Raw genomic sequence first — 24922 nt, 5'->3', positions numbered from 1 at the left:
AAGTGGAGTCCTCACCATATACGTATCCCACATTCTTATGGTATTTTGAACGCTGATCTCCCGCATTAGGAGACAGTTCATCCACCTGAAGCTGAACTGGATGAACTCGACGTGCTCTTCCTCAAGATGTTTGGCTAGGTTTGCATCTATCCTCGCCGTCAAGTCACGCAAAGCAGCAACTTGTCGTTGTATACCGGGCTGCGCAACGATGTAGTGATCTTGAATACCATCCAACAGTTTCGTCAGACACCAAAATGAGTCTGCTTCCACAGCATCAAGTACAGTTTTTGGTAACTGCCCAGGGTCCATGCCACGTTCTATGTTCGGATCTGTGATGTAAACCCCGAGGAATACTTGCCAGAACGGCGTCACAAGGTCATTGATGCCCTGCACGTAGCCACTCGCGGGATGCCGTACAGCCCAAACGTACAATATCCGTTCCAGGGACCTCTGTGTTGCTTCGTAGCCGTATAATTCGATATGAGGATTCGTCCTGGGAACATCGATACTGATCTGATGCCAGATGGCTTCGTCTAGTCCTCGACCCTTGCCGGACGAAACAGCATTGCTTGCTCCTCGTTCAAATGCTTGCCGTACTCCATCCAAGTATTCCTTCCGTTTCCTCTCCAACGTTGCAACTCGCCTCTCACTGCTGGTCGGCAGGTATGAAAGCAGTAACTGCCAAGTCATAGCACGTACTTCTTCCGGTATGCCAGACCAAGCAGCGGACCTGAGCTCCGCGAGCGGAATTGTGGATGCTTGTAGGATCTTTTTGAACTTGTTTATCCTGGATATTCTTGAGTTGACTGCGTCGATTTCTTTTTGAGTTGCGTTTGGTGGTATTGAGGGATGGTTGATGAGATGAAGAGCATTGGCTGGATCTATTACACTGTTAGTATAAGATCCAATATTGTGTTATTAACCCCTTACCCTTCAAGATGTCCTTGTATTGGGGGCGCAAGATCTTCCCCTCACTCTTCTTGGGCATTGGGTATGTTGACGCTGGCCGCTCTACGGCGATGTCCCCGCCGCTCGAATAACGCCGTTCACCCAAGCCAAGTGGGTTTCCAGAGCTGTCATGCGATGGCGATAGGGTATTGCTGGCATGTGACTGCGATCGGGCAGCTTGTATGCGCCTTGACCTTCGCTTCATGTTTGACAAACTCGGCAAGCCGAAGTCGTCCCCATCGTCGTCATCATAGCCATACATGTCATCGCCCTCGTCGGCATCCCAATCTTCGTTCGTTGTAGAAAGGAAGTTCATATATGTCTTGAATGGAGGCGAGCCAGGCCCAGACCCAGGCTTAGGCACAGGCGGCCCTGCATTGGAGGTGCGTGCCTTGCTCGAGTTCGCAGACGGCGGGGTTCGTGGTCTAGATGAGGAGCTGGACAGGTTTCTAATTGGTGTTAGTCATGAAACGACTCTATAGTCAGGCTATTCCACGTACAGAGAGTCGAACTTGAGAATATCAGCATGAGAGTAGGCGGCCCCAACGACGAGGCCCGAGTCTCTTCCAGTCTTCTTTGGGGGAGGTTCTCGGGGTGGTGATCGCCAAAACGGTGATGCCGAACTGTTTCTAATTTAGCCACAGGTCTGCGTGAGATGGTGCTGCTGAGGTAGTAGCTTACTCTGATCGGTCTGTCAGTAGCACAAGCATTGAGGTTAGCCTTCCTGTCCTTGGGATCATCAAAGGGCCACCGTGGGCTGGGATTCGAGCCTACCAACTTGGACCATCTCCTGTCCTCGGCGTTAGTACTGGACAGCTTGAGAGCCAAGGAAATAGAGCAAAGACAAGTTGCTTACCTGAGGAGGCGGCTTCTTGCCGCTCCCTGAAGAAGAGAACATGTTCTATGTGCCTTGAACTTGTGACATTGGTAGAAGCATTCTCAACTAGACCGTCAAATGTCTACAGGTGGTTGTTTGAGTCGCAGTCAAGTACGTGCTGTCTGTAGTGGGGAGCCAACATAGAGGCGTGCCACCTCTGATGCCGGGGCCTTTAGCGGCCAGCTGCCGCCGGCTTTGTGCCAGCCTTGGCACCGGAATGGGTGGGCACCCTCCGCCTCCCACCTGTGGACGGCTCTGTGTCCCAAGGTGCAGCCACTGACAAAGGCCCTAAGAATGTGCACGGCCCACTGCAGCAACAGCGCCTTAGGCAGGGCGAAGTGCCTGCCCTGGGAGGACTTGCCTTAATGGGCCCCACAAAACAACAACAGCCCAATGGGTCGGATCCCCTGGGCTACAGGCAAACAACGACAAAGGAGGTCACGATAGAAAATCCCCTCCTTGAACCTTCGCACTCCCTTCATTTTGCTGTTCAACACTCCGCCATCCTCCAACCACCCGACGATATTATCCATCGTGTACTATTCTCAAACTGAAATGCCGCTTGAGAGACCCAGCAGATAATCCGCGATTTCTTTTACAGGCACTGCTGCCAAGGCCCTCGCCCTTTCCTCTCCTACAGCTCCTTCAGTGTTCCACGAGTCAGTCAGGATGACGGAGCCTGAGAATTTCGAGGACGATCTCTTCGCTGATCTGTACGAATCCTCCTTCCAAACTCCCATCACCGCCTATCTTATAGAGATCTCATATCTGATTATGGATATAGCTATGATGACAACGAGCCCGCGAAGCCCGCACAGAGCCAACCGGCAGCTGCGCCACCTGCCGCAGCTCCGGCCAGCTACGATACGAGCTACAACGAACCAGCTCAAACAACCGAGTATGATGGCGGCGGAGAAACCCACATGAACAACAACGAAGAATATGAGGAAGATGATGACGACGTTGACTTCAATCTTGGAAATGGAACAACTACTACTCAACACGCAGACACTCCCACATACAGTACCCCTACTCCCGTAACAGCTTCGAAGGGACCTAATGCCAAGGAAGACGGGTAAGCATCTCCTTCTCTCTTATGACGTGTGACACAATCTGCACTTCCTCGTAAACATGATTGCTACGTGTGGCGGGACAATTGCTTGAGACTCCAAAGAGGCTCCTCTGGAATGGGTTGAGGCCTGTTGTCTGGAAATGCTATACCATCAGTGGAAAGGCGGTCGGTACTACATGAGCAGCTACCTCGGAGAGTGAAGAGAAGAAGTCAGGGCGGCTCCTACTCCTAGTGATTACAAGAGCTTGGATTTCGATGCATTCGAAATGTCAGATAAAGCGAGGCAAAACGCCGTGGCAAGGCATCACTTCGGCAAGCACAGAACAAAGGCTGTTTGCGGTCATCGTACTATTAGCCGTGCAGATAATGCAAGAAGACCGCGCATAAAAGAGATGCCAAGCAAGAGATGAGCCTCAAAAAGAGGATGGGACTGGAAAGTTTCTTCCTGAATGACATCCAACACAAAGCACTACCGAAGCGATATAGTCAGATCAGATCAGGTCAGAGGAACTCTCATGCTTCCATAGCCCACAGACGCAGATAATCTTAGAGCTCGAAGAGAGAGTAGGTTTAACACAGACTCTGCTCTTCCGAGGCCGTATCAAGATTTGGAAGCGGATAGCGCTCGAGCCAATACCTAGCTTGACGATAGCAAGAGAGAGACTACGAACCCAGAATCTGAAAACAAAGCAAGAAGAATTCGACAAAACCTGCTGCTGGTACTCCCAACTCGCTGCTTTCTCGCTGCATCTATTTTCTCACTTGTGAGAGCTGCTGTGGCGTATTTTGCATCGGACAAGTCGAACTCACCGTTGTTTGAAACAAACTCATCTATCCATCACCGCAAGCATGCTGCCTCTTGCAAACTCCTCGCTCGCCGATGGCTACAACTACATACCACTTGAATCCGAAGATGGCGAGAGTTCGGGCAGCGGGAGTGAGCTCCAAATATCTGAAGCTCGTATATCAGATGTTACTGGCCCCTCAAATCACGACAGAAATGAAAGGTCTGGAAAGCCTAGGGAAATCGTATCGTGAACATGAGGCTCAAGTGGGCGATCCGGTTTGCGTGTTCTGAATGGACGGCACGCAGCCTTGCCAGGAGCCAGTAGGCATGAAGTTTGCTCGAATGCAGGCCACCGCCAGTCGCAGCCCAGCGACACTACGCCCGCACACGTCGAAACTAGCAACATTTTCTATACCACACACATGACATGACATTACAAATTCTGAAGCTAACATATGTGATTCTGCAGGAAGATGTTCATTGGCGGTTTGAACTGGGAGACTACGGATCGTAAGCTTATTCATATATGCAAATCTATGCACGATCTTCTAATATAGTCCCTTTAGAATCTTTACGGGATTACTTTTCACAGTTTGGTGAAGTCACCGAGTGTACTGTGATGAGAGATGGAGCAACGGGTCGATCCCGAGGATTTGGATTTTTGACCTTCAAAGATCCCAAGACCGTGAACATTGTTATGGTCAAAGAGCACTATCTTGACGGCAAGATTGTATGACAATTGATCGCTCTTCTGTTGTAGTGACTGACGAATATTCTTCTAGATCGATCCCAAACGGGCCATTCCTCGAGACGAACAGGAGAAGACTTCGAAGATCTTTGTAGGTGGTGTCAGCCAGGACACTACTGATGCGGAGTTTAAGGACTACTTTGCGCAGTTTGGTCGGGTTGTCGACGCTACTCTCATGATGGACAAGGACACAGGTCGTCCACGTGGCTTTGGTTTCGTCACGTTCGAGTCCGAGGCCGGTGTTGAGGCGACTCTATCTACGAGTCTGGAGATCCACGGCAAGCCGATTGAGGTCAAGAAAGCCCAGCCACGCGGCAATATGCGTGAGGAGGAGGAAGCCAACCGCCGTGGTGGCAAGTTCGGCCGCAAGCCTGGCATGGGAGGTAGTGGTGGATCTCAGGGCGACATGGATGAAGCATCGGGAGGTCAACAGGGCGCCGCTGGTGGTATGACACCTCAGGTCATGGCCCAGTACTGGCAGCGGATGCAACAGTACTTTGCAATGATGCAACAGCAGATGGCCATGAACCGTGGCATGGGAGGGATGGGCGGCATGAACATGAATCCCGCCATGATGCAGATGATGCAAATGCAACAGATGCAGCAAATGATGGCAGCTCAGGGTCGCGGTGGAGGCCAAGGCGGTAATAATCCGATGGCAGCCATGGGCAACATGAACCCCCAGATGATGCAGCAGATGATGCAACAAATGCAGGGTGCCCAAGGCGGACAAGACGACCAGTCCGGCGGCCAAGCAGGGGGCGCCGGTAAGCCCGGATACAATGCATTTGAGCAACAAATGTTCGAGCAGCAAAAGTATGACCCGAGCCAAGGCCCAAGAGGACCACGAGGCCCACGGCAAGATGCGCAGCAGCAGTACGGCCAGGGAGGTTACGGCATGGCCGGCGGTGCTGGCGCTCCTACATCTTGGGAGGGCATGTATGATGATGTCCCGCAGCCAAACTTCAACCAGGGAGGTGGTCGTGGTGGCTTCAACCGTAACCGGGGAGGCGCCCACCAACAGCAAGGTTCCATGGATCCTCAGCATGCACCGCCTGCAAACGCACCGACCGGACCGAAGAACGCCGGACGGCCAGGCGCGAACTACCGCGGCGGTGGCCGAGGCGGAGGCAACCGGGGATTCCATCCTTACGGACGAGGCTAGGGGCCCTCGTACTAAGCAGCTGGTCTTCGAGCCGCTACGAGTCTGTTCTGACTGTTCGCGCTATTGAATGATCAGATCTCTAATGAATGGACCCGGCACCAACAGGTCTGCAGCCTCCCTTTGAGTCAACATTTGGCTTCTGTACAACACCTACTTTCTTCCTTCTTGGCCAAACGTTTTTATTGCATACTTAAGAATCCTGAGGGGCTTTGGCTTTGGCTTTGGTCTGTGGTTAAGGGGCTAAGAGTTCAGAGGTGAATTAATACTCCCTGCGTGTGGGGAGTCGTGGTTCGGAAACATGCCTGTTTTGCTTGGAAAGGGAGGGAGTCAGTGTTTGGCTCATATGTCAGTTTTACGCCCGAGAGAACAGGCTCTCGAGGGTACAGAAATCTTAAGAAATCCTAGCCCCTGCGAGCATTCATATAGAACGCTCTCTAGAGGCATCTACAGGCGAATCACAATGCGAATCAACCTGATAAAACAATAAAATAAGTCATTGATTCATTACTTTTGCTTTCCTCTTGTGTTTCTTTAGGTGTAGAGCCTAGTGAAACCTTCTCGTGGCGGCTGGAGCCAGTTGCGCTTGTCATACGTGTTACTATCACCCTCAATGACATGGAATGTATAGATGATCCGCCCTTTCTGGCTGAGGTTCTTCTCGCTCTTGTGCAGAAGGTTGCCGTGGATAAGTACCAGACTGCCCGCCTTCACCTCGCCGGGCACGTAATCGCCGTCCTTTGCCTCCTCGTCTTTCTTCTCGCCATAGCTCTCCCCTACAGGGAACCGCGGCCCCTCGTTGGTCGCCATCTCTGTCCCTGTGTTGCCCGCCTTGCGGACCAGCCTCTTGGAGATGGGCGCCCACTTTGGATCGAACAGCTGGTATTAGCCTCGAAACTCCTGAATGGTCCCGTGCATAGCAGCGAACCTACCTTGTGCGAGCCCGGCAGAAAGCTCAGGCACCCGTTCTCCAGCGTCGCATCCTCGAGCGCATACCAGAAGCCCACGGCGCTCGGCGGGTCCGTGTACAAGAAGGTGCTGTCCTGGTGCGGGGGCACGGCGCCGCCGATCTCCGGCTGCTTGCATATGACCATGCTCTGAAGGCATCGCGGGTCGCGGTAGCCCAGCGAGCGCGCGACGGCCGCCGGGCGCGCCCTCATGCCCTCCGGCGCCGACGCCTTGGTCGTCCCCGCCGGCCCGAGCAGCGATGCGAACCGCGGGCTGAGCGCGTGCAGGTAGTGGCCGATCTTGTTGATGGCGCGCGCCTTGGGCTTGGTCAGGTTGCCCCTGTCGTCGAAGGCGTCCTCCTCGAAGAAGAAGCGGATCTTGTCGCCGCTGGTCAGGAAGTAGTCGTCGCCCACGTGGTCCTCGCCGTCCTCGCCGCCCGTGCTGAACTTGGTCATCGGGTGGTCCTCCAGCGAGAAGTCCTCCAGCAGCGAGTGCGTCTCCGCCAGCAGCGCGGAGACTGTGGTAGGGGGCAGTGCGTCCGGGACAATCAGGTAGCCGTCGCGCTCGAAGTCGGCGAGCTGCGAGGGCGTGAGGCCGCCGTCTGCTGGACCAGAGACCGTCATCATGTCTAGCCCTTGCCTTCGTCACGTCGAAAGGCACTAGCAAGGCAGTGTCAAACTACGCCGGAACGGATCTGTTAACTTTAGTGACTAGTGTTAGAAGACTAATAAGGATTGTTACTGTACTGTTGAGTAGGTTCTTATTTTGAAGCCCGGTATATCAGAAGAGTTAGAGTTACATTTACGTACATGCATCACATGAAAATGGTATGTTATCAGTAGCGGCAAGCGGCGGCTGACGAAGGTGGTGTGGAACCGACTATCCTTGGCTCACATCTTAAATCGACCTTCCGCTTCTCACTATAGCCCCTGATCAAGTAAAAGGGAACATATACATTCGCCGCTCATAAGCACTACTGAATCCTTCTTAACGTCAGTCTCACGACATTGTCCCGAGGGCCACATGGGAATAGAATCTTGAAGTCAGAGGGTATGGGACAGCATGAGATATTGTCAACTTAGTGCACAAAGCTCAATGATGGCCAAGGCGAAGTTCAATCGGTCATATTCGACATCATATGCTAATACACAGATGCCTCAAGTGAATGCTACTTGTATATGTATGCAAAGTCCGAGCCTCTTTCCCGGACCAAACTCCTTGGAGTGCAGTTATCTTCAAAGCAAATCAACCCATCCGACAAACGATTGGGGGTTACATCGGCAACTCTTCTTTCCAGAACAGTGACTCGAGTCCCTTCTCGGGCTGCCATATCAACGCCGCTGCTAATAACGAAAGTACCGTACTATCGACAAATGAAATTTAAATCCGTAACGTCGTCTTCTGTTGTACACAGACGCGTACTAGGGCACATGTACATGTAGTCTCCCTAATCAGTGACAGCAATGTCCTCAACCGTAGTCGCTGCGGCCTGGCCGTTCTCAGCAGGCGGTTTGGGCTGACCAGGTTGAACATTTGCTCGCGCCTTCCGCTGGGACTCAATGAAACGATCCCAATGTTCGGGATCCGCTTCTTTGAGTGCCCGGAGTACCTGCTCCTTGTCCTCCATGTAAACACGGATGGCCCCTTTCTCCTCGACTTTCTTCAACAGGTCCTCATCACCAAGATCATCAATCATTTCATGGAGCACCCGGACATGATTCGGATCAGCCCCGATCTCCTCAACACCTGAAAACAGCACATCGTAGTGCTGTGGCTTGAGCCAACTAGCGCGAAACTTGTGGCCAGCGCGGAGGACACGAGCTTCCTCATTGACGAGCGCCTTGGAAGTAAGTGATATGGTAGAGTTGGAGCGCTTCAGTGGCTCTCGGCTGATTTCCACTTCGTCTTCGGCATCTGAGATGGCAGCAGGAGCATCCGGTTCACCCTCGGCAGAGGATAGAGATGTCCCCAACTTATGACCGTCAGGCAGTGAAACAGATATGGCACTGTCGAAAGATTCTCTTGTTTCGGGATATTCATCTTCAAAGCGTTTAATGATTCCATCAAGAGTATTTTGAAGGAAGAGGAGACGATCTTTAAGTAAGCAGTTAGTGTTGGTACAATACACATTCAATACGAGAAAACTTACAGTAAGTGTTGGTGTCTGCCGAAGAGGTTTTGGCCTTGACAAGAGCAGGCTGTAGCCGATGCCTGATCTTTCTCGCGCTTACCAAGAGATGTTTCGACACGTCCTTGGCCTTACCAGAGGGTAGATGAGGTCTCTCAACCGGTATACCGGTCTCCACTTCACGTATGAACTCGCCAGATTGCCTGCGAGATTCGTCGCCGCGATTGTTGAGACAGCAAGCCAACGCCTTCGCTACTCCGGTGCCTCCAATGACATAATCGTCATCCGGAGCAACATCCTCCTCTTCTTCTGGTGTATCAGGAAGAAGAGCGTCCTTGCCAACCAGGTGCTGGAGGACATCTGGCACCACAGGTTCTGTACCAGTTGTCGTCGCCGAAGCCTCGCTCAATGCAGCCACCGCGTTGCCAAGAGGCAGGCGCTCCATATTCCGTAGACAGTATGCAACAACTTGCTTCGCCAGTGCTCTCACAATCTCGCCTGCAGCCTCGGTAGGGACATCAATATCAACAGCAACCAAGCTCTCTGATACTCTGGTTGCAGCGAGGAATGACGCATACAAGGCAGATGCCTCTTCCTGGGTCTCCTCGGTCTTTGCATCGGCGAGGCGAGTAAGCTCAGGGTTCTCGAGGAGGCTGATGTGAGCAAGGGATGGCATCTCAGGCAAGATCTCGGCCAGAGCGATTGCCTGATCAGAGTTCAATCCCACATCTGTGAGATGGATGCGCTTGAGATGAGCTAGTTTCGGTAGATATCTTCGAAGTACTCCAACGGCACTTGGCTCCGATTTGAATAGATCGTGGTTGTGTGATAAATCAATGAAGCGGAAATTCTGCAACCTGATCAACTTGGGTAAGAGCTTGCAAAGCGACCCTGGCTTGAGATTGCATTCGGCAAGGCTCAAAGCAAAAAGAGGGTTCTCGTCATCCAGTGCGTTTGCGACAACCTCCAACCGGTCGCGTAGGTCATTCCCACCAAGGTCCAATCCCTCACACTTTCCGCTGCGCAGGTACTTCTGGATATGTTCTAGTCCCTTGTTGTCAATGTTGTTGTGCGCAAGACCTAATCGACGAATGCCGCTTCTGATAATGCCATCGATAATCTCTCCTAATTGCTCGGTGCTCAAACCTGTCTCGCCAAGGTTGATCAATTCGAGGCATGATCCTGCTAATCTATCGCCGATCGATTTAGACAAAAGCTTGCAGAGGTCTAGGCCTGTTTGAGTGCCATTTGGTTGGTGTCCATGACCACTCTGTGCGTGCGAAGTTGCGGCCGGTTTGGGGAACGCAATATTGGAAACATCGAGAGCCTTGAGAGACCGACACATGTAGAGGAAGAGGCATAGGTGCTTCCAACCCTCTGGACCAATCTTGTTGTTCTTCAGAACAAGACGTTCGACGACGCCACCTTGATGAACGAAACCGTCGGGCTCGGTTATGGAACGTCTCTTCTTCCCTTCAGGTCTTCTCGCGGCGAGTAAGCCCGCGAGGATGACTCGGAGTCCTTCATCAGTCAGCCCGCAGTTCTCTAATACGACTTCCTTGATAGGAACGACCGCGAGATAATCTCCCAGGGTGACAAGATCGGCCAACTGCATCCAGTATCCAGTCAAATCTAGCTTCTCAACAACACCACCGGGCGAGGCATTCGAAGAGTTTGTGAGCTGCTCTGTGATCTTCTTTAGGATCGGAGTTTCTCGTAGTTGACAACATCTCCTATAGATTCGGACTGGATTAGTTGTTGGCAGTGCCTGAGTTCTTGGTGTCGTAACGCCATTCGTGGGTGTTGACGGGCTTGACGAATCGGAGTCAAGATGCAACTCCATGGGAATCTGGCCGTTTGCCTCAGCTAGCTTCCGCTTCTTTTCCTTGCGGGCCTTTCGCTCCTCTTCACTCTTCTTCTTCTTCTCTTTCTTCTTAGTATCACCAAGCTTTTCGGAAGTAGCATCGCCGCTATCCTTAATATCGGACGCCGGTGCCGGTTGCTCTATGCCCTCCCTTGGCGGCTCCTTTGGTAACCGCTCGCCGGTGGCTTTCACAACACCATTCAGCTCTTTCTGGTCCTCAAGGGCCTTTGGATTCTTTAGGGCTTCGCCCTCACCCTTCTCACTGATCTTGCGTTTTACGGTCTTATCGCAGGTTGGCACGCAGATCTTCTTCGAATCACCATCGGCGTATTTAGGCATTGGCGCAATCTCAACATCCACGCAGAATGCCACTCGGCGTAGTTTAGCCTGGTTGAGCTCCGCGAGCGCACATCTTTCTCGGCGGCGGTCAACATTTAGCACACGCCGCTCGACCAGACCATGATGGAGGCTCTTGATCCCCGGCGATAATTGCCCATTAGATGCCGATAACCTCCGGAAGACTTGCAGAAGGCCTGTCTGGCCGCTCTTCGGCGGGGCCGGGGTATACGGGCCCTCACCCTGGTACTTCGCAGCATGCTGCAATACCGCATTCTTCGCGGGGACGACCTTGGGGACAGATATCTCGGCCTGCTGGGCCGGGGCGTTGTTCGCCTGCGGGGGGCTTTGAGCGCCGCTGGTGCTGAACTTGTGGGAGATGTTGGAGAACCAGGACCCACGCCGTTGAGGGGAGGTGCCTGTGCCATTGGGCTCTGCTTTCTTCTCATTTGAATCCCGCCTCGTGAAACCGGGCCTTAGGGGTATTTGCTTCGGCGGAGTTGCTGTGGGTTTTGATGAGAGGTCGGCGTGGCCGTTGAGTGTGCTGGGAGGTGGCGGGGAGGAGGAGACCGGACTGGTCACTGGGGATTCGCGCGGCGATGGCTGCGACGAGAAGGTCGACCGTCGCTGGCCGGCAACTCTCGATTTGTCTGTAGATACATCAGCTAATTGATCTCCAGCGTCGCAAACCACCGTATCTGCTTCGCATGGCTGCGTAGAGTGCTGCGGGGGGTGGTGGTGGTGGTGGTGGTGGCGACATCTAGAGCGAGTCGAGCATACCTTTCGGAGCCCCATGGGTCATCCAGCTAACATCGATGCCGTGGATTTGCTCCATGTCGAGACAGTGGCCCAGGCTGTCTGGCGGAGCGATGAGTGGAATATATAAAGAGTCTTGGAGACGAGAAGCCAATCTATCGTCTTTTGGAGGGTGGAAGACGGTACTGGCAGGGTCTGGGCAAGAAGGCCTTAGTAAAGCTCGCGATAGGGTTCAGCTGGGGTGCTGGAGTCCAAGCCTGGGTGGTCGATTATTGGCGGGGTTCCATGTTCATGGGTACAGCCATCTCATGATCTCAGCGGCAACCCCAAGGTTCAGGAAGAAGATGGCCCCGATGCAGAACAGACGGGATAGGGTTTTTTTGGGGGGGAATGGACAGAAAAGAGTCGGAGGTGTGTTGAGGCTTACAAAACACATGGGAAAACAAAATTGAGGATGATAATATTACCTGCCTACCTCCTAGACCTGCCACTACCAGGAGTCTGCGCTGGTCTGACGGGAGGAACAGGGCTGGCGGATGACGGTAATCGAGGGTACAGCAGTCCGTTTACGGAAAAGATGCGGCTTAGGTGAGCCCATAAAGTCTCGTTGCCAGTGGTCGGCCCCGGTCCCTCCACTGCACTGGCCTGTCCTCAGTGCTGGTACCTGCACTCGCTGGGCCTTTGGATATCGTCTTTCGTCGGCCGCCTTTCGCCTGCTCGTACCTGGAATCAATTTGACAGTATTCAGAGGGATCAGTAATTTGTTAATTCGACGGATAAGATTGTAGGTAGATACGTGTGTAGGTGTTCAACCTAGAGCGACCATCCATTCCAACTACCTCCAAGATGGCGAAGCATCCCCCGTTCATTCACCTTCGCCCATCCAGATTCCACATGCACACTCATCCATTCACCCATCTACGATCTTCCTTTTCCCTCCCTGGTTGACTGCCTACCCAAGCACCGGACTCACCCTCCAGTGACGTCTAAAGTGCTAAGGGACCAGTCTGGGCCCTGTCAAACACGAATCATTTGACAGCACCGGCGCCCCAGTGCAGGGGGGGCGAACTGGAGCCACTGCGCCAGGGAACGAAAAACACCGCAGTGGCCGCTCACACCATTTCATTTGCCCTTTGCGACACAGCCAGACACAGCCAGGCTCTTGGTCGCCTTGACTGATACTAAGATAACGTCTTTTGACATGCTGTTTGCCCATTCAGATACCTGCTCTTTGTGAACATATATCATAAAAGTTCAGAGCAAAGATATAAAGTAATTAAGGATCTCTTCTCATATCTGATTCAAAGAAGGTTTCATTCCTAACCTCGCCGAGCTTCGCCGTAAAGTATCTAGTTCACCTGTCCATCCTGATTAATTACGCAGTAGGTACTCCGTACGCTACAGGAGAGTACCTTACCGGACTGTGGTCCCAGAGACCAGGGCCATATGCTGGTCTGAGCTCATAACCCATCTTCGTGCAGCAAGATGGGCCCCACCCTGCGATTTTCCGACCTGTCGACGGTCCCCCAGGAATCATCGGCGGATCCTTTCCTCGCATCGCCGCCGGCGGCGCCAGCACTCCGACGCTTAGAAATCCAGGGCATATCAATGATTTTGCGTATCGCTTTGCCTACCTCACTCGTCCCATAAACACGCCCAACTCCGCCGAGATAGTAGAGATAACCAGAGAGAGATAACAGCGCAGTAGTGTCTCTTCGTCAAGTGAAATACGATGATAGGAAGTGAAGGCACGCTAGACTCAAGCGCTGACTTCGATATCAAAAAGAATTTCCACACTCAGGTGTCGAGAGAGTAGGATCGTCATCCAACTTGTCCCTCCATGGAAGACGCTATTACGTCCGGCGAGTTTCGGAATGCAGGCATGGCAACATCCAAATCCATTGAACTTTTCCCTTCGTCGCAATTCCATCGTGTCCTCAGTAGGCTGGATGAAGACACCCGGCGCGCAGCAGAGGGCTGACCAGGCAATGCATAACTGGCCACTGATGTGCAATTCGTAATCCCCACAACAACCAATATGCAGTCGGAATGCTGAATAACGGCGCTTCATCTGATCCCGATTCCGTGGAGCCCGCAGCCATGTGCCACTCTCGCGGGCAGTATGACTTCATACCTGCAAGTGCGTGCCACTCGCAATGCTGGAAAGTGACTTGAATAACGGGAGCGTTTCTACTTTATCCCTACACCACATCGATTAGTCTTGAATACTCGCTGCACCCCACAATCTTTGAACACTTTGAGCATGGAACGTGTTGATCCCTTGAATGCCGAGAGTAACCAGCCCGGCTGCACGAGTGCAATGTCACAAGAAAATGGTCACCTGTACCGTTTAGCGGTAACGCAGTAGGCGGCTGCTACAGGCACGTCACATAGCACGATGGACCCTGAGAATGCTGGGTGCTTTTGAACTTAGATCATTTTTCATTGGCGTTCATTAAACCCTGAGTATGAATCCCTTCCCCTTTTGCAAGTGAACTCCTAAAGACAGATGCCATGAATGCCGAGATGCCCAATCCATCACCACGCGCGCTTAAGCGTTGAGGAGCTCAGCAATCTTCTCCTGGACTCTCTTCTCCTTCTCCGCCTTGCTCAGCTTGGTGGACCTGTACTTCTTGGACTCGGCCTTCCACTCCTCCTTGCTCTTCTTGGGAGCATCGCTCTCGTACTTCTTGAAGGGATCCTCACGGATGGCCTTGTGGGCCTCAGTGTAGATGTCCTCAATACCATCAGCCTCGATGTCATCATCGATGTACTTCTGGAACTGGCTCTTGTAACGCTCCTCATCGTCGTCGGCCAGAGTCTCCATGTACTCGGCGACGTGGCCGCCGTAGATGTACTTGCGGAGGGTCTCGGCGTCCAGCTCCTTGGACTCCATGTCGTAGCCGGGGAATCGGTTCTCGGAGTGGGGGATGAGGATACCACCGTCGGAAGCACCCTTCATGGCACCGAAGACACGGGCACCAGTGGAGGTACGGTGCAGACCGACATCCAGGTAAGCCTTGAAGGGGCGGCGCTCGCCATCGTCGGTCTCAGCGGCCTCGGTGAGGGTGTACTCGCCATCAGCCTCCTCAACACCGGTGAAGTCCTCGTCCAGACCCAGCTTCTTGAGCACACGGCGGGCAATCAGCAGGCCGGTGGCGTAGGCAGCAGCCCAGTTGGTAAGACCGTGCTCGATGCCGTAAGCCTTGAGCTCGTGGGCGTAGGCAGAGGCGAAGACCTTGTCGCCAGTGATCTCGGAGGTCACGATCTGCATGATGATGTCGCGGTTGGTGAAGCGGACGACCAGGCGGTACTTGGGCGCATTGTACTTGTTCTTGGCCTGGGTGATGAGCCTCTTGCGGGCATAGTAGTCGGTCTTGCCTGATCTTCTGCGCTTGTACTTGGTCTGGAAGCGACTGTACCCATGTCAGTAACCCCAAGGCCGCAGTGCATGAGAAAGATAAAACTCACCTGTAGTACGCGCTGTTCTTGACAAGCTTGTGGAAGGTCTGTAATGAATTTCCCGAGTCAGCAATTTGCGCTTCAGATCTTGAATCCTTCTTCCGAAGCATCTTGCATTGACTCTAGACATTTCTGTCCCTCCTCAAAATTCAATTGCAATGCCATCGCAGGCATTGCAAGAGTAACAGTCTCAACTCACCATCTTGACGGCTTGGCTGGGCGGCGATTCCACTCAGTTTGTTTGTGAGGTTGTCTGGTCGTGGATCAAAAAAATGTCAAGATCACGGCTTCAATTGTGGGCAAAGTGGGCAGGAAATTTTGGCCCCACTCTGCCCTAACAGCTGCAGCAGCTGGAGCTGATCGAAGATTTGGTCGGTTACGAGCACGCGCTTACTCACGTGATCATATATCTTATCGCCAATCCTTATCGCTCCTTATCAATGCCGAGGTAACTCACCTTCAAACCATTGCGGATTCGGTTCTCCGGTAGGAGGCACCTACCTACAAAGTGATTTCATTGGTGATGATCACAACTTCAGGGCAATGTAGATTGAGTGAGTAGGACACATATTTGGTACTCAGTGCTAGGTTTTTTTTAAAAGCTGGAGAAACCAAGATGGCCAGCCAGAAACAACCAAAAGTTCTCCTCTTCGACATTGGAGGTGTCTGTGTAAGTCAATACATGCGATAATCGTAGAAGCAGCATAGGGTTTTGTTTCGAAAAATATGTTTTGTGGGAGTCTGACTGACCAAGTACAGGTCGTCTCACCGTTTCAAGCCATTCTTGACTACGAGCTCAGTCTGGGTATCCCCCCAGGATGGGTGAACTATTCCATATCCAAGACGGCTCCACACGGATTCTGGCACCGTCTTGAAAGGGGCAAGATTCCTATGGACACTGCCTTCTTCGATGGATTTAACAAAGATCTCCATGACACAGTCAGATGGGAGGCATTTTACAAGGCACAGCGAGCCAAGGACCCGAGTCTGCCAAAAGAGACTCCACCTCTTCCGGACATTGATGGGGAATGGCTTTTTAACGATATGATGACTGCATCTAACTATCCTGATCCATGGATGTTCCCGGCTCTGAAGAACCTCAAGGCGAGCGGAAAGTACATACTCGCTGCTCTTAGCAACACTGTCATATTTCCAGAGGGCCATGCTCTTCATCAGCCTGACTTTTTTGGCGATCCGGTCCGGAGTACATTTGATGTCTTCATTTCATCGGCTCATGTTGGTCTCAGAAAACCAGACCCGAGCATATACCAACTCGCGCTCAAGGAGACAGATCGATTTGCTCGAAATCATGCTAATGGCAGGGGAAAGGATTTAGGCTGGAGCGAAGGTGTGAAGGCCGACGACATTCTATTCCTTGACGATATTGGCGAAAATCTTCGCGAAGGTAGGAAACAGGGTTTCCGCACAATCAAGGTGCCACTGGGACGAGCGTACGAGGCTGTAGAAGAGTTGGAGAAGATAACGGGTTTAAAATTAGCTGGTGACCATCCAAAGGTTCCTATAAAACCAAAGTTGCCAGAAACTAAGGCAAAGATATGATAATCTATCTAGAATAACACTAGTGAAGACTCCGGTGCCACTCTTTGTCGGGTTATTCAAGCGGTATTCCGAGCGACATAGACATACAATGCATCAACCATGGCTACTTTCCCATCCACTGCATCTTTCACGAACTCTTCCTTGAAGACGGAGCGTGCCTTTTCCTTGAACTCGTCAGTCATGAGGTGGATAGTAAGCGGAGTATTTGTGATATAGTCAAACTGCTGATCTGCTTCGTCGATACTATAGTAGGTGTACCGCTCGCCACTTGTCTTGTCCAGCAGGACCACATTCTCAACAGTAAGGCCTTCCCTTTCAAGAATCTCGCGAAAAGAGTCTTCGGATTTTATCCAAGAACGATTTGCGGGAAACTTCAAGTTTAGCCGCATAGTGACCCGCTCAAGCATCAGTCCTGAGCAGAGGTTATGTTCGTGGGTGATGTCGATGACCATCGCACCTCCTGGTTTGAGGTATTCGCGCCAATGTCCTACGACTTGGGCAGGTTCGTCAAAGAGGACGAACGCATTTGAACACATGATAACATCAAATGATTCCTTTTCTACTTCTAGGAGGGTTTGTAGGTTCGTCACATCATGGCGAAATGTTTTGATGCGGGACCCTAGCATGGGCTCCCTCTGCTGCCTCTTCTGAAGTTCATCAAGCATCCCCTGAGTAACGTCAACTCCGATGACTTCTCCTTCATCTCCTACAATTTCAGCTGCTAGAAACGCCTCCAAACCAGTGCCGCAGCACAGATCTAGAACACGGTCGCCTTTGCGGAGCGGAACAAGCTTCGTGAACCGCAGAGAATAGTCGGGGTGCCAGCCGTCTTCATATTTTGCTGCGCGTGAGTTGTACATCCGTTGAGCAGCCTCAACTTGAGTTTCTGTTCCAAATTGTTTCGCCATGCTATAGAGAATCTTTGGGTTTGTGAAAGACTTAGTCTCGATATGCTAAGACAAGTGCGAGAGGCTTCTACTTGACATGGACAACCTGATTCAGCCTCGCCCCAACATTAAATAAGCGGCTGCAAATGGCGCGTTGGTTGAATTTGTCAATAATACGAGTTACGAGTCAAAATCACTGGGTGAGTCATTTATGTCCGTCGTAGCAATCTCGGGGCAATGTTGCATGGCCATTATGTATGACAAGGACCCCGCTTTACCTGTTGACTTCAGGGAGCCTTAACACTCCAAGATTCCGAGACAGTGTTGCAAGAGAAAACCGGACTTTCTTGCAGCTTCTTGACTCTGCAGCACCTCTTCGATATCACCCCTGAGGTCGGTTGGCTTCAAACAACGGGTTATATTCCAGCGACAAGATTCACTTCAAATTCTCGGCCTCAAACCTAAACAGTTGAAATGAGGCAACCGTATCGTCCAAGTATGACATTCAGACAGCAGTTGAAGTAGGTAGCAGATCATGCATGAACACTATCCATAGTTGAGTATTTGGGGAGGGATCTGCTTGTAAGAGGAAGGGTGGCGTACAGCCTATTTTGTTCCATGCTAGAATACCACTATCTTCACGTTTATCTAGCTGCTTCCCCCTTTCAGGTTCTTCCTCCTGTGATCACCATCATTCTCTACGAATGATAGGTCACACTGTATCCGCTAAGGCCAGTTGTGGAACTATCAATGGAGATGGTTCCATCGGCGTTGATGTTAAGGTACTTGCCATTCTCCTTCTGGAGGGCGTACTTACCACCGCCGAGGTAAGTGATGTTATATGTCTCAGCGCCGCTCTTCAGGGTGGCCAAGCTGGTATGCTGGGAGATGTACTTGCCATCCACGGCGCTGGTAACGTAGAACTCGGTACCTTCGTCAGCGAGCTGGTGTAGGACCCATCGTTGGTGGATGTCCTCGTGCTGGGCGGTAGCGGCAGTAGTGGTGAACTGGTTTCCGGAGCCAGGGTTGGTGATGGCAAAACCATTGGACTCGAAGACGACGTAGTGGCCCTCTAGCAGATTTCCACGTAGACCCTTGAAACCGTCCTCAAAGAAAAGAGCATCCTCCTCTGTCTGATTGCCATAGGGAATTCCTACAACATACTGGTCGCTAGAGCAGCTACCACCATAGGTACCGCTGCAGAAGCCACTCCACATACCAATGATATTGCCATCGGAGTTTGTCATTGGGTAATCAGGCTTGGGTAGCTCTGGCTTAGTATAATCAGGCTATTTGTACTTTTGTCAGCGAAGGTCTGGATCATAGCCAGGAACATAAATACTCACGTTCTCGAAGTCAAAAGCGTTCAGGAGGTTGGACATGTGCTCGCGTCGCCAGTCAGACATCTGCGACTCAACAGTGATGTTGCTGTAACCCTTGACGGCCAAATATTGCTCTATATTTCAGTCTATCAGCTTATGGGAAAACCACTCTGTAACTCAAGACCACTTACCCAGGAAGAGGAGGATCGAACTGTGATCAGCACGCTCGGTGAAGACATGTCCACCGCGGGTGAAGGGAGAAACGATGATCAGTGGGATACGGATACCTAAAAGTTTGTTAGTACTTGCTGTGCGATAAGTCACAAATCGTACTTACCAGGTCCAGAGTAGGTATATCCGAGTTCTCCATAAGGATCCTCGAACCATTCTCCAGCGGTTCCCTCAGGAGGAAGAAGGGGCTTAACAGCGTCACCCCAGCCACCAGCCTCTGCTTGCAGGTTAGAATTTTTAGATTCTCTTCGAGTAGATAATAAGAAAAGTGTAGCATTATATTTACTCACCATCGTAGTTGAGCATGAAGATGGTCTCGTTGTAGTTGGGGCCATCAATGATTGACGAAACGATCTGGTCAATAAACCAAGAACCATCCTTAGGAGTCTTGGGAGGGTGCTCCTGCAGGGAACCAGGAGGGAAAACCCAAGAGACAGCAGGCAGAGTGCCGTTAGCAGCGGCAGCTTTGAATGCGTCGAGGCCATTGTCACCGTCGAACGCAAGGCCTCGCTGGTACAGGCTTGAGTTCACGGGAGCGTCTTGGAAAGCCTTGAAGTAGAACAAGCCACTGTTAGTTGCCCAGTCCCAAGACTCCTGGTACGACCGCCAATCAATGCCAGCTTCGTCGAGATATTGGGCAAATGCTGGCCACTGGAGGGGAAGACAGTCGAGGTTCTCACCCCAGCAACCTAGACACTTAGCTTTTGTTACTCTATAGACTGGCTATGATTTCTTACCAGGGCTTTGGTTGTTGTCTAGCACAACTCCACCAGCATCTATTGGCAGCTTTCCTCCAGGAACGTTGATTGTACCAGACTTGGTTGTATTAGTGGCTATCACTCAGGCTTGCAGAGACAAGCACAGCGGGAAAGAGCGAGAAGTTAAGATGGAATAGATGCTTACCTGCCAGAACCAACGATTCGGGTCTGTGTTACTGGTAATTGCAGCCTGAAGTAATAGATTAGCAAGGGATAGAAGCAAGAAGTTTTAGGATCAACGCAAACACATACATGATACGCGTCGCTAATCGTGTAGGACTCGGCCAACTTGAAGTGGTAGGGAATATCCTGTTGCTTGAAGTAACCCCAAGACTGAGGTGTAGAGATCTGCGCCCACGCGTTGTTGAGACCATCATTCAAAGACTGGTGGGTAGGAATCCAGTTATTGGCACCAGCACAGAGACACTGGCTCTTGTTCGCCGACTCCTCTCCACCCTGGTAATTAAGGTAGTATGGTAGAAGCCAATCCGCCTCGTCAGTGACACCAGTCAGATTTCTAAAGTACTCGGTTAGATCTGCCTTCATGATTACGATACGATATCAGCTTCAAAATCTCAGGAGCGCGTACTGGTACCAAACAGAGCGGCCATCAGGGTTGACCTGAACATTAGGATCGGCGAAACCACGAACACCGGCCATGGTGCCAAAGTACTGCAATTATTAGAATACACACAACATGACATAATACGCAGAATACAGATCATTGTGTAACTGACATGCTGGAATGATCTGTTCTCCATCATCAGCATGACAACATGCTTAACATCCTTGAGCGACGCCGCGTTGGCGGCGCTGGCAAGCGCCAACAATGAAACGAGCTTGGACTGTATGGCCATGGTTCCGAGGTGGATCTCCTTGAGGCTGATGATCGACAGGGTGCAGGATCTGGGCGCAAGTCATGGCGGATATCATCTCTATTTATCTTCACGCCTAGCGAAGCCATGATGGTCAAGTAGATATGAACATACAGATTCCTCGTACATTTTCCGGTAAATAGGCCCGTTCTATGTCCGTTGGAATGTGTTCTCGAAGCCTAGCGAAGGTAGGTCATCGCATGGCAGCAGTCAAAGTAGGTACCACATGTGTAATTGCTCTCATGCTGTTGGTCCATGATCGCTGACCCCACACGACATTCAACGCGGTGCCAGTCTGATGACAGGGACTACCTGGACAAGAGGAAGGCATGGGGTATACACATTGGGGCTCAATTGCGAAGGGAAAGCATGCTAACATTTCCAAGGCCCATCTCGTCCCACATTTGACGTTCGGGGTTTATGAATAGGCGTCTTGATAGTCTCAAAGCTACTACTCGAATTCGGAACTCGGTAAGTGGGCACGAGTTCTCGATGCCTATTCTTGCATTTTGAGTGGTCATAGTCTACGTTGGCTTCTGCTAACATATTCTCCTCAGTTTCTCATGTACGTCTTTCTCGCACACTTGGTTGAGTTAGTTGCTCACTATCGAAACATCAGCTGGTCTTGCGATTGTTCTAGCATTTGTTGCTATTACATTCTGAGAAGCTTAGGAGCCAGGTACAAAGTTCATCAGGTAACAAGCTTATTAATGTTGCTATTGTCCTTTAAGATGATTGCATAGTCAATAGCAAGAGAGCGGTATCACGTCAACAAGCCATGATGTTCTTGTCCCGAAGCCATCTAGAACGTTCATTCCCACATTAGTCTTAAATGCAATAAAGTCCATTGCCATAATTAACGTGCAGACCTTTGTTTAGAATACTGTCAAACTTGGGTGACAACCACGAGGAGGAACATTATGAGCTAGACACAACTATTACAGCGGACCAAATGAGATGAGGAGATAGTCTTGTTGAACTAAGAGAAAGGATTCGTCATCCTCTCTTAGTCTTGAAGGAAGAGAAGGGTATGTTACCTACACATTCGATCACAAGAGTGTAGATAGTAGAGTAGCAATACAGTATCGGATGTCTTTACCTACCTGATATGGTTGTGGGACACTGTCATGTATGGACAGGAACATGCAGAACGGTCAGGGGTTATGTTGTTAGGTGGACCCGCTACTGCACGGGCTTTGGCCTAAGAAACCGTGCCGCACATAGACGGCAAACGGTCAAGGCTACACCAGCGCCGCCACAACGCCGCCAACGGTGATGGCCAGGTGCTTAACTAGACCTCAATAGATGCAGCGATCATCCGCATCCTGGCACCACACGTGTGCTGGCCAGCAAATCGTCTCTGCCATGGCCGCCCACGTGTTAGACGATGCAGGCACCACGCCTAGATTAATTCAAGAGACGCAAACCTGCTGCTGCAAGATGATGGGGCCCCTCGGTGTCGAATCTGTCGATGCTCCTTAAGAAGTCTCGAAATATTCGAAGGTGTCGGATGCTGCCATGGAACCGTTGGGATAGGGAAATTGAGGCCTAGCTTCTGCATAGAAGTTTTCGCCATTTGGGCTTGCGATCGCTCAAGTAGTCACAGAACTACGATTGGACTTTTACTGTCAGCTGGATCCCGGCCTTCTGTTGCATCAAACATCCCCATGGGCCACGATGCTGGAAATGCATCTGGCTGGACAGCAACTGGGTGACAGGCAAGATGCCGCCTACTTTCATCCCAATCCACCTCGCGGTGCGAGACGGTGTCACAATTGCAGGATAATCATCGGCAGCCTCTTGGTTGTCCTATCAACGTTCTTCGTCCTCTTCTTACAGTGGAATTCCGGCGTAGTGAATGTATTACACATGAATCTGCCACAGCCGGTCAATGGAGACACCAATGCAGAGACAGATGTCTCGAACCCTGCTTCTGTCCACTCTATGAGAGATCTCAAAATCTTGTTGCATCCTGAAGACCATGTATCTCGAGAGACGCAAGTCACATATCTCTCCTGGAATATCACCTCTGGTGACATAGCCCCAGATGGAGTGGTAAAGAGAGTCCTTCTTATAAATGGTGAGTTAAGGAGACGATATTCACGTGGAGCATTATTGTGTTCCGGGGTTGCTGATGGTTGTTAGGTCACTTTCCTGGCCCTACGATAGAGACACGGTCTGGAGACGTTCTCGAGGTTGAGGTCTTTAACTTTCTCGATGTGGGCATATCTCTACACTGGCATGGTCTCTATATGAAAAGTATGTTTGAAGAAACTTCCATTCAGAGCACAGCTCGCTAATAATCACTCACAGATGCGAATTATATGGACGGACCGGTTGGCATCACGCAATGTGCCATATCACCAGGAGGAAGGTTTACCTATAGAGTTCCCATTGGTGCGCAAGCGGGAACATTCTGGTGAGGCTAACACGCACTCGCACTTGAGATAAAGGAACTAAAAACGTAGGTATCATGCACATTCGGAAGTCCTGCGAGGGGATGGTCTCTACGGCGGATTGGTGGTTCACAATCCCGATAGTCGAGAGCAAGATTCCTATCAATATGATAAGGAGTTACTGTTTCTGGTGGGCGACTGGTACCATCGCCCTGCAAAGGAAGTACTAGAGACATTTATGAGTCCTCTCGCAACTGGAAACGAGGTTTGCGATTGCTTTCTCAAGCTTTCATCAGCTAAGCTAACCCTGATAGCCGAATCCCTCCTCCCTCGTCATTAATGGATTGGGCTATTTCCAATGCTCGATGGCTCTGCCTGCGGCTCCTGTGAATTGTAGCGAGATACAAAAGCCTTGGATGCAAGTGAATAAGACCGAGCGTTATAGAATAAGGCTGGCGAATGTCGGGTGAGTTGCATGAACCAATTCAATTTAACCATTGTCTATTCGAGCTAAGATCTAATTCTAGTTCCTTGACTGGGTTCTCCTTCTCGATCCCAGACTCTGAGATGAATGTTATACAATTAGACGGCGGCCACTCCGTTGTCAGCCACACCTCCAACAGCGTTGGGGTCCTTTTTCCTGCAGAGAGAGTTGACTTCGTTGTTGGCTGGAGTGAATGGGCCAGAAATATTGACAGTCAAATTATCATCGATCTTGACCACGAGTGAGTCGATATCACATAGTCAGTCTCCTAGCATACAATTGTGTAACTCTAACGCCCGACAGGTATTTCATAGACCAAAATTTCGCTCTCAATCCAACCCAAGCGTTTCAAATTTCTGCAGAGGCCTCACCAGATAACCAAGAGGATCACTCGGTTCCAAAGAACCACATAGACCTGAATCAATTTGACCTTCAAACCGCAAAGGGTCCTAACCTAGCCCAGCCGCTTCCAGATGCTAGGGAGTCCATTCTACTCTATAGCTCGATACAGATACTGTCACATGAGAACTACCGCCCAATGGGTTTTATCAACAGGACTTCATGGCGACCACTGGACTTACCACTGATAGCTATGGATCGCGACGAGTGGAATAAGCAGCAACTCGTTGCTTGGACCGGATCTGAACCTGGCTGGGTTGATCTAGTAATCAACAATCTCGATGGGGCGCCTCACCCTTTTCATCTTGTATGATCCGCCTCAAATCTATGCCACTTTTTGTCTGGATTACTAATAACCCAATGTAGCATGGGTTCGACTTCTATGTGGTTGCATCTCACCAAGGTGTCACGAGTTGGGACTATTACAACCCTTACGACCCGTCGAGGCCTCCCCGCGGCGGGCCTTTCAATTTGATCAATCCACTAAGGAAAGATACAGTCCTTGTACCGGCATTCGGATATGTAGTCCTCCGATTCTTTGCCGATAATGAAGGCATTTGGGTACTACACTGTCATATCTTATGGCATCAAGGCTCGGGTATGAGTATGGCTTTACAAGTATTGGGCGATGAACACAACGGTTTCAGCACCACATCAATCGGGCAGAACGCCAAGGAGTTCTGCCTAGCGCAAGAGAAAGACAACGCAAGGTAGTGGACCGGATACTTAGCCATCCTACTGCAATGGAATACAAGTCCAAGGGCATGGGCTTGTGTTTCGATATCTGCTTCCGATGTTGCTCTATTGCATGTTTGAAATCAAAGACCAGACACCTGTGAGGCGTACACCTGCTCAAGACCACATGCGATCATCCGAGAAAGCTTTGAGTCTCTGACGTAAAGCAGCGATACGGCGAAACTCG

The 24922-nt window shown here is 51.0% G+C and overlaps 5 protein-coding genes across 5 annotated transcripts; 1 reads left to right on the top strand and 4 right to left on the bottom strand.

Annotated features, from left to right (window-relative positions):
* Positions 1-3937: 3937 nt before the first annotated feature.
* UCRPA7_5185 (putative nuclear polyadenylated rna-binding protein) lies at positions 3938-5597 on the top strand (the record flags this gene model as incomplete). Its single annotated transcript, XM_007917732.1, has 4 exons — positions 3938-3948; positions 4154-4194; positions 4251-4414; positions 4467-5597. The coding sequence occupies 4 exons, from the start codon at positions 3938-3940 to the stop codon at positions 5595-5597; spliced, it is 1347 nt and encodes a 448-aa protein (XP_007915923.1).
* A 531-nt stretch (positions 5598-6128) lies between these two features.
* Positions 6129-7168, bottom strand: UCRPA7_5184 (putative phytanoyl- dioxygenase protein; the record flags this gene model as incomplete). The annotated part of the gene is made up of 2 exons (XM_007917731.1): positions 6129-6458; positions 6527-7168. 2 exons carry the CDS (start codon positions 7166-7168, stop codon positions 6129-6131), a joined length of 972 nt encoding a protein of 323 aa, XP_007915922.1.
* Positions 7169-7989: 821 nt separating this feature from the next.
* UCRPA7_5183 (putative cell wall biogenesis protein mhp1 protein) lies at positions 7990-11705 on the bottom strand (the record flags this gene model as incomplete). Its single annotated transcript, XM_007917730.1, has 3 exons — positions 7990-8636; positions 8692-11520; positions 11651-11705. The coding sequence occupies 3 exons, from the start codon at positions 11703-11705 to the stop codon at positions 7990-7992; spliced, it is 3531 nt and encodes a 1176-aa protein (XP_007915921.1).
* A 2472-nt stretch (positions 11706-14177) lies between these two features.
* On the bottom strand, positions 14178-15290 carry UCRPA7_5182 (putative 60s ribosomal protein l5 protein; the record flags this gene model as incomplete). The annotated part of the gene is made up of 3 exons (XM_007917729.1): positions 14178-15042; positions 15098-15135; positions 15288-15290. The coding sequence occupies 3 exons, from the start codon at positions 15288-15290 to the stop codon at positions 14178-14180; spliced, it is 906 nt and encodes a 301-aa protein (XP_007915920.1).
* Positions 15291-18233: 2943 nt separating this feature from the next.
* On the bottom strand, positions 18234-20703 carry UCRPA7_5181 (putative non-hemolytic phospholipase c protein; the record flags this gene model as incomplete). Its single annotated transcript, XM_007917728.1, has 10 exons — positions 18234-18824; positions 18882-18991; positions 19049-19144; positions 19195-19305; positions 19379-19777; positions 19826-19904; positions 19992-20036; positions 20099-20363; positions 20436-20518; positions 20584-20703. The coding sequence occupies 10 exons, from the start codon at positions 20701-20703 to the stop codon at positions 18234-18236; spliced, it is 1899 nt and encodes a 632-aa protein (XP_007915919.1).
* Positions 20704-24922: the final 4219 nt, after the last annotated feature.

The sequence above is a fragment of the Phaeoacremonium minimum genome (assembly GCF_000392275.1).
Source record: "Phaeoacremonium minimum UCRPA7 unplaced genomic scaffold PA7_03_scaffold_405, whole genome shotgun sequence".
Taxonomy (NCBI): domain Eukaryota; kingdom Fungi; phylum Ascomycota; class Sordariomycetes; order Togniniales; family Togniniaceae; genus Phaeoacremonium; species Phaeoacremonium minimum.
The sequence above is the reverse complement of the archived record's forward strand: the minus strand, read 5'-3'. Positions and strand labels throughout refer to the sequence as shown.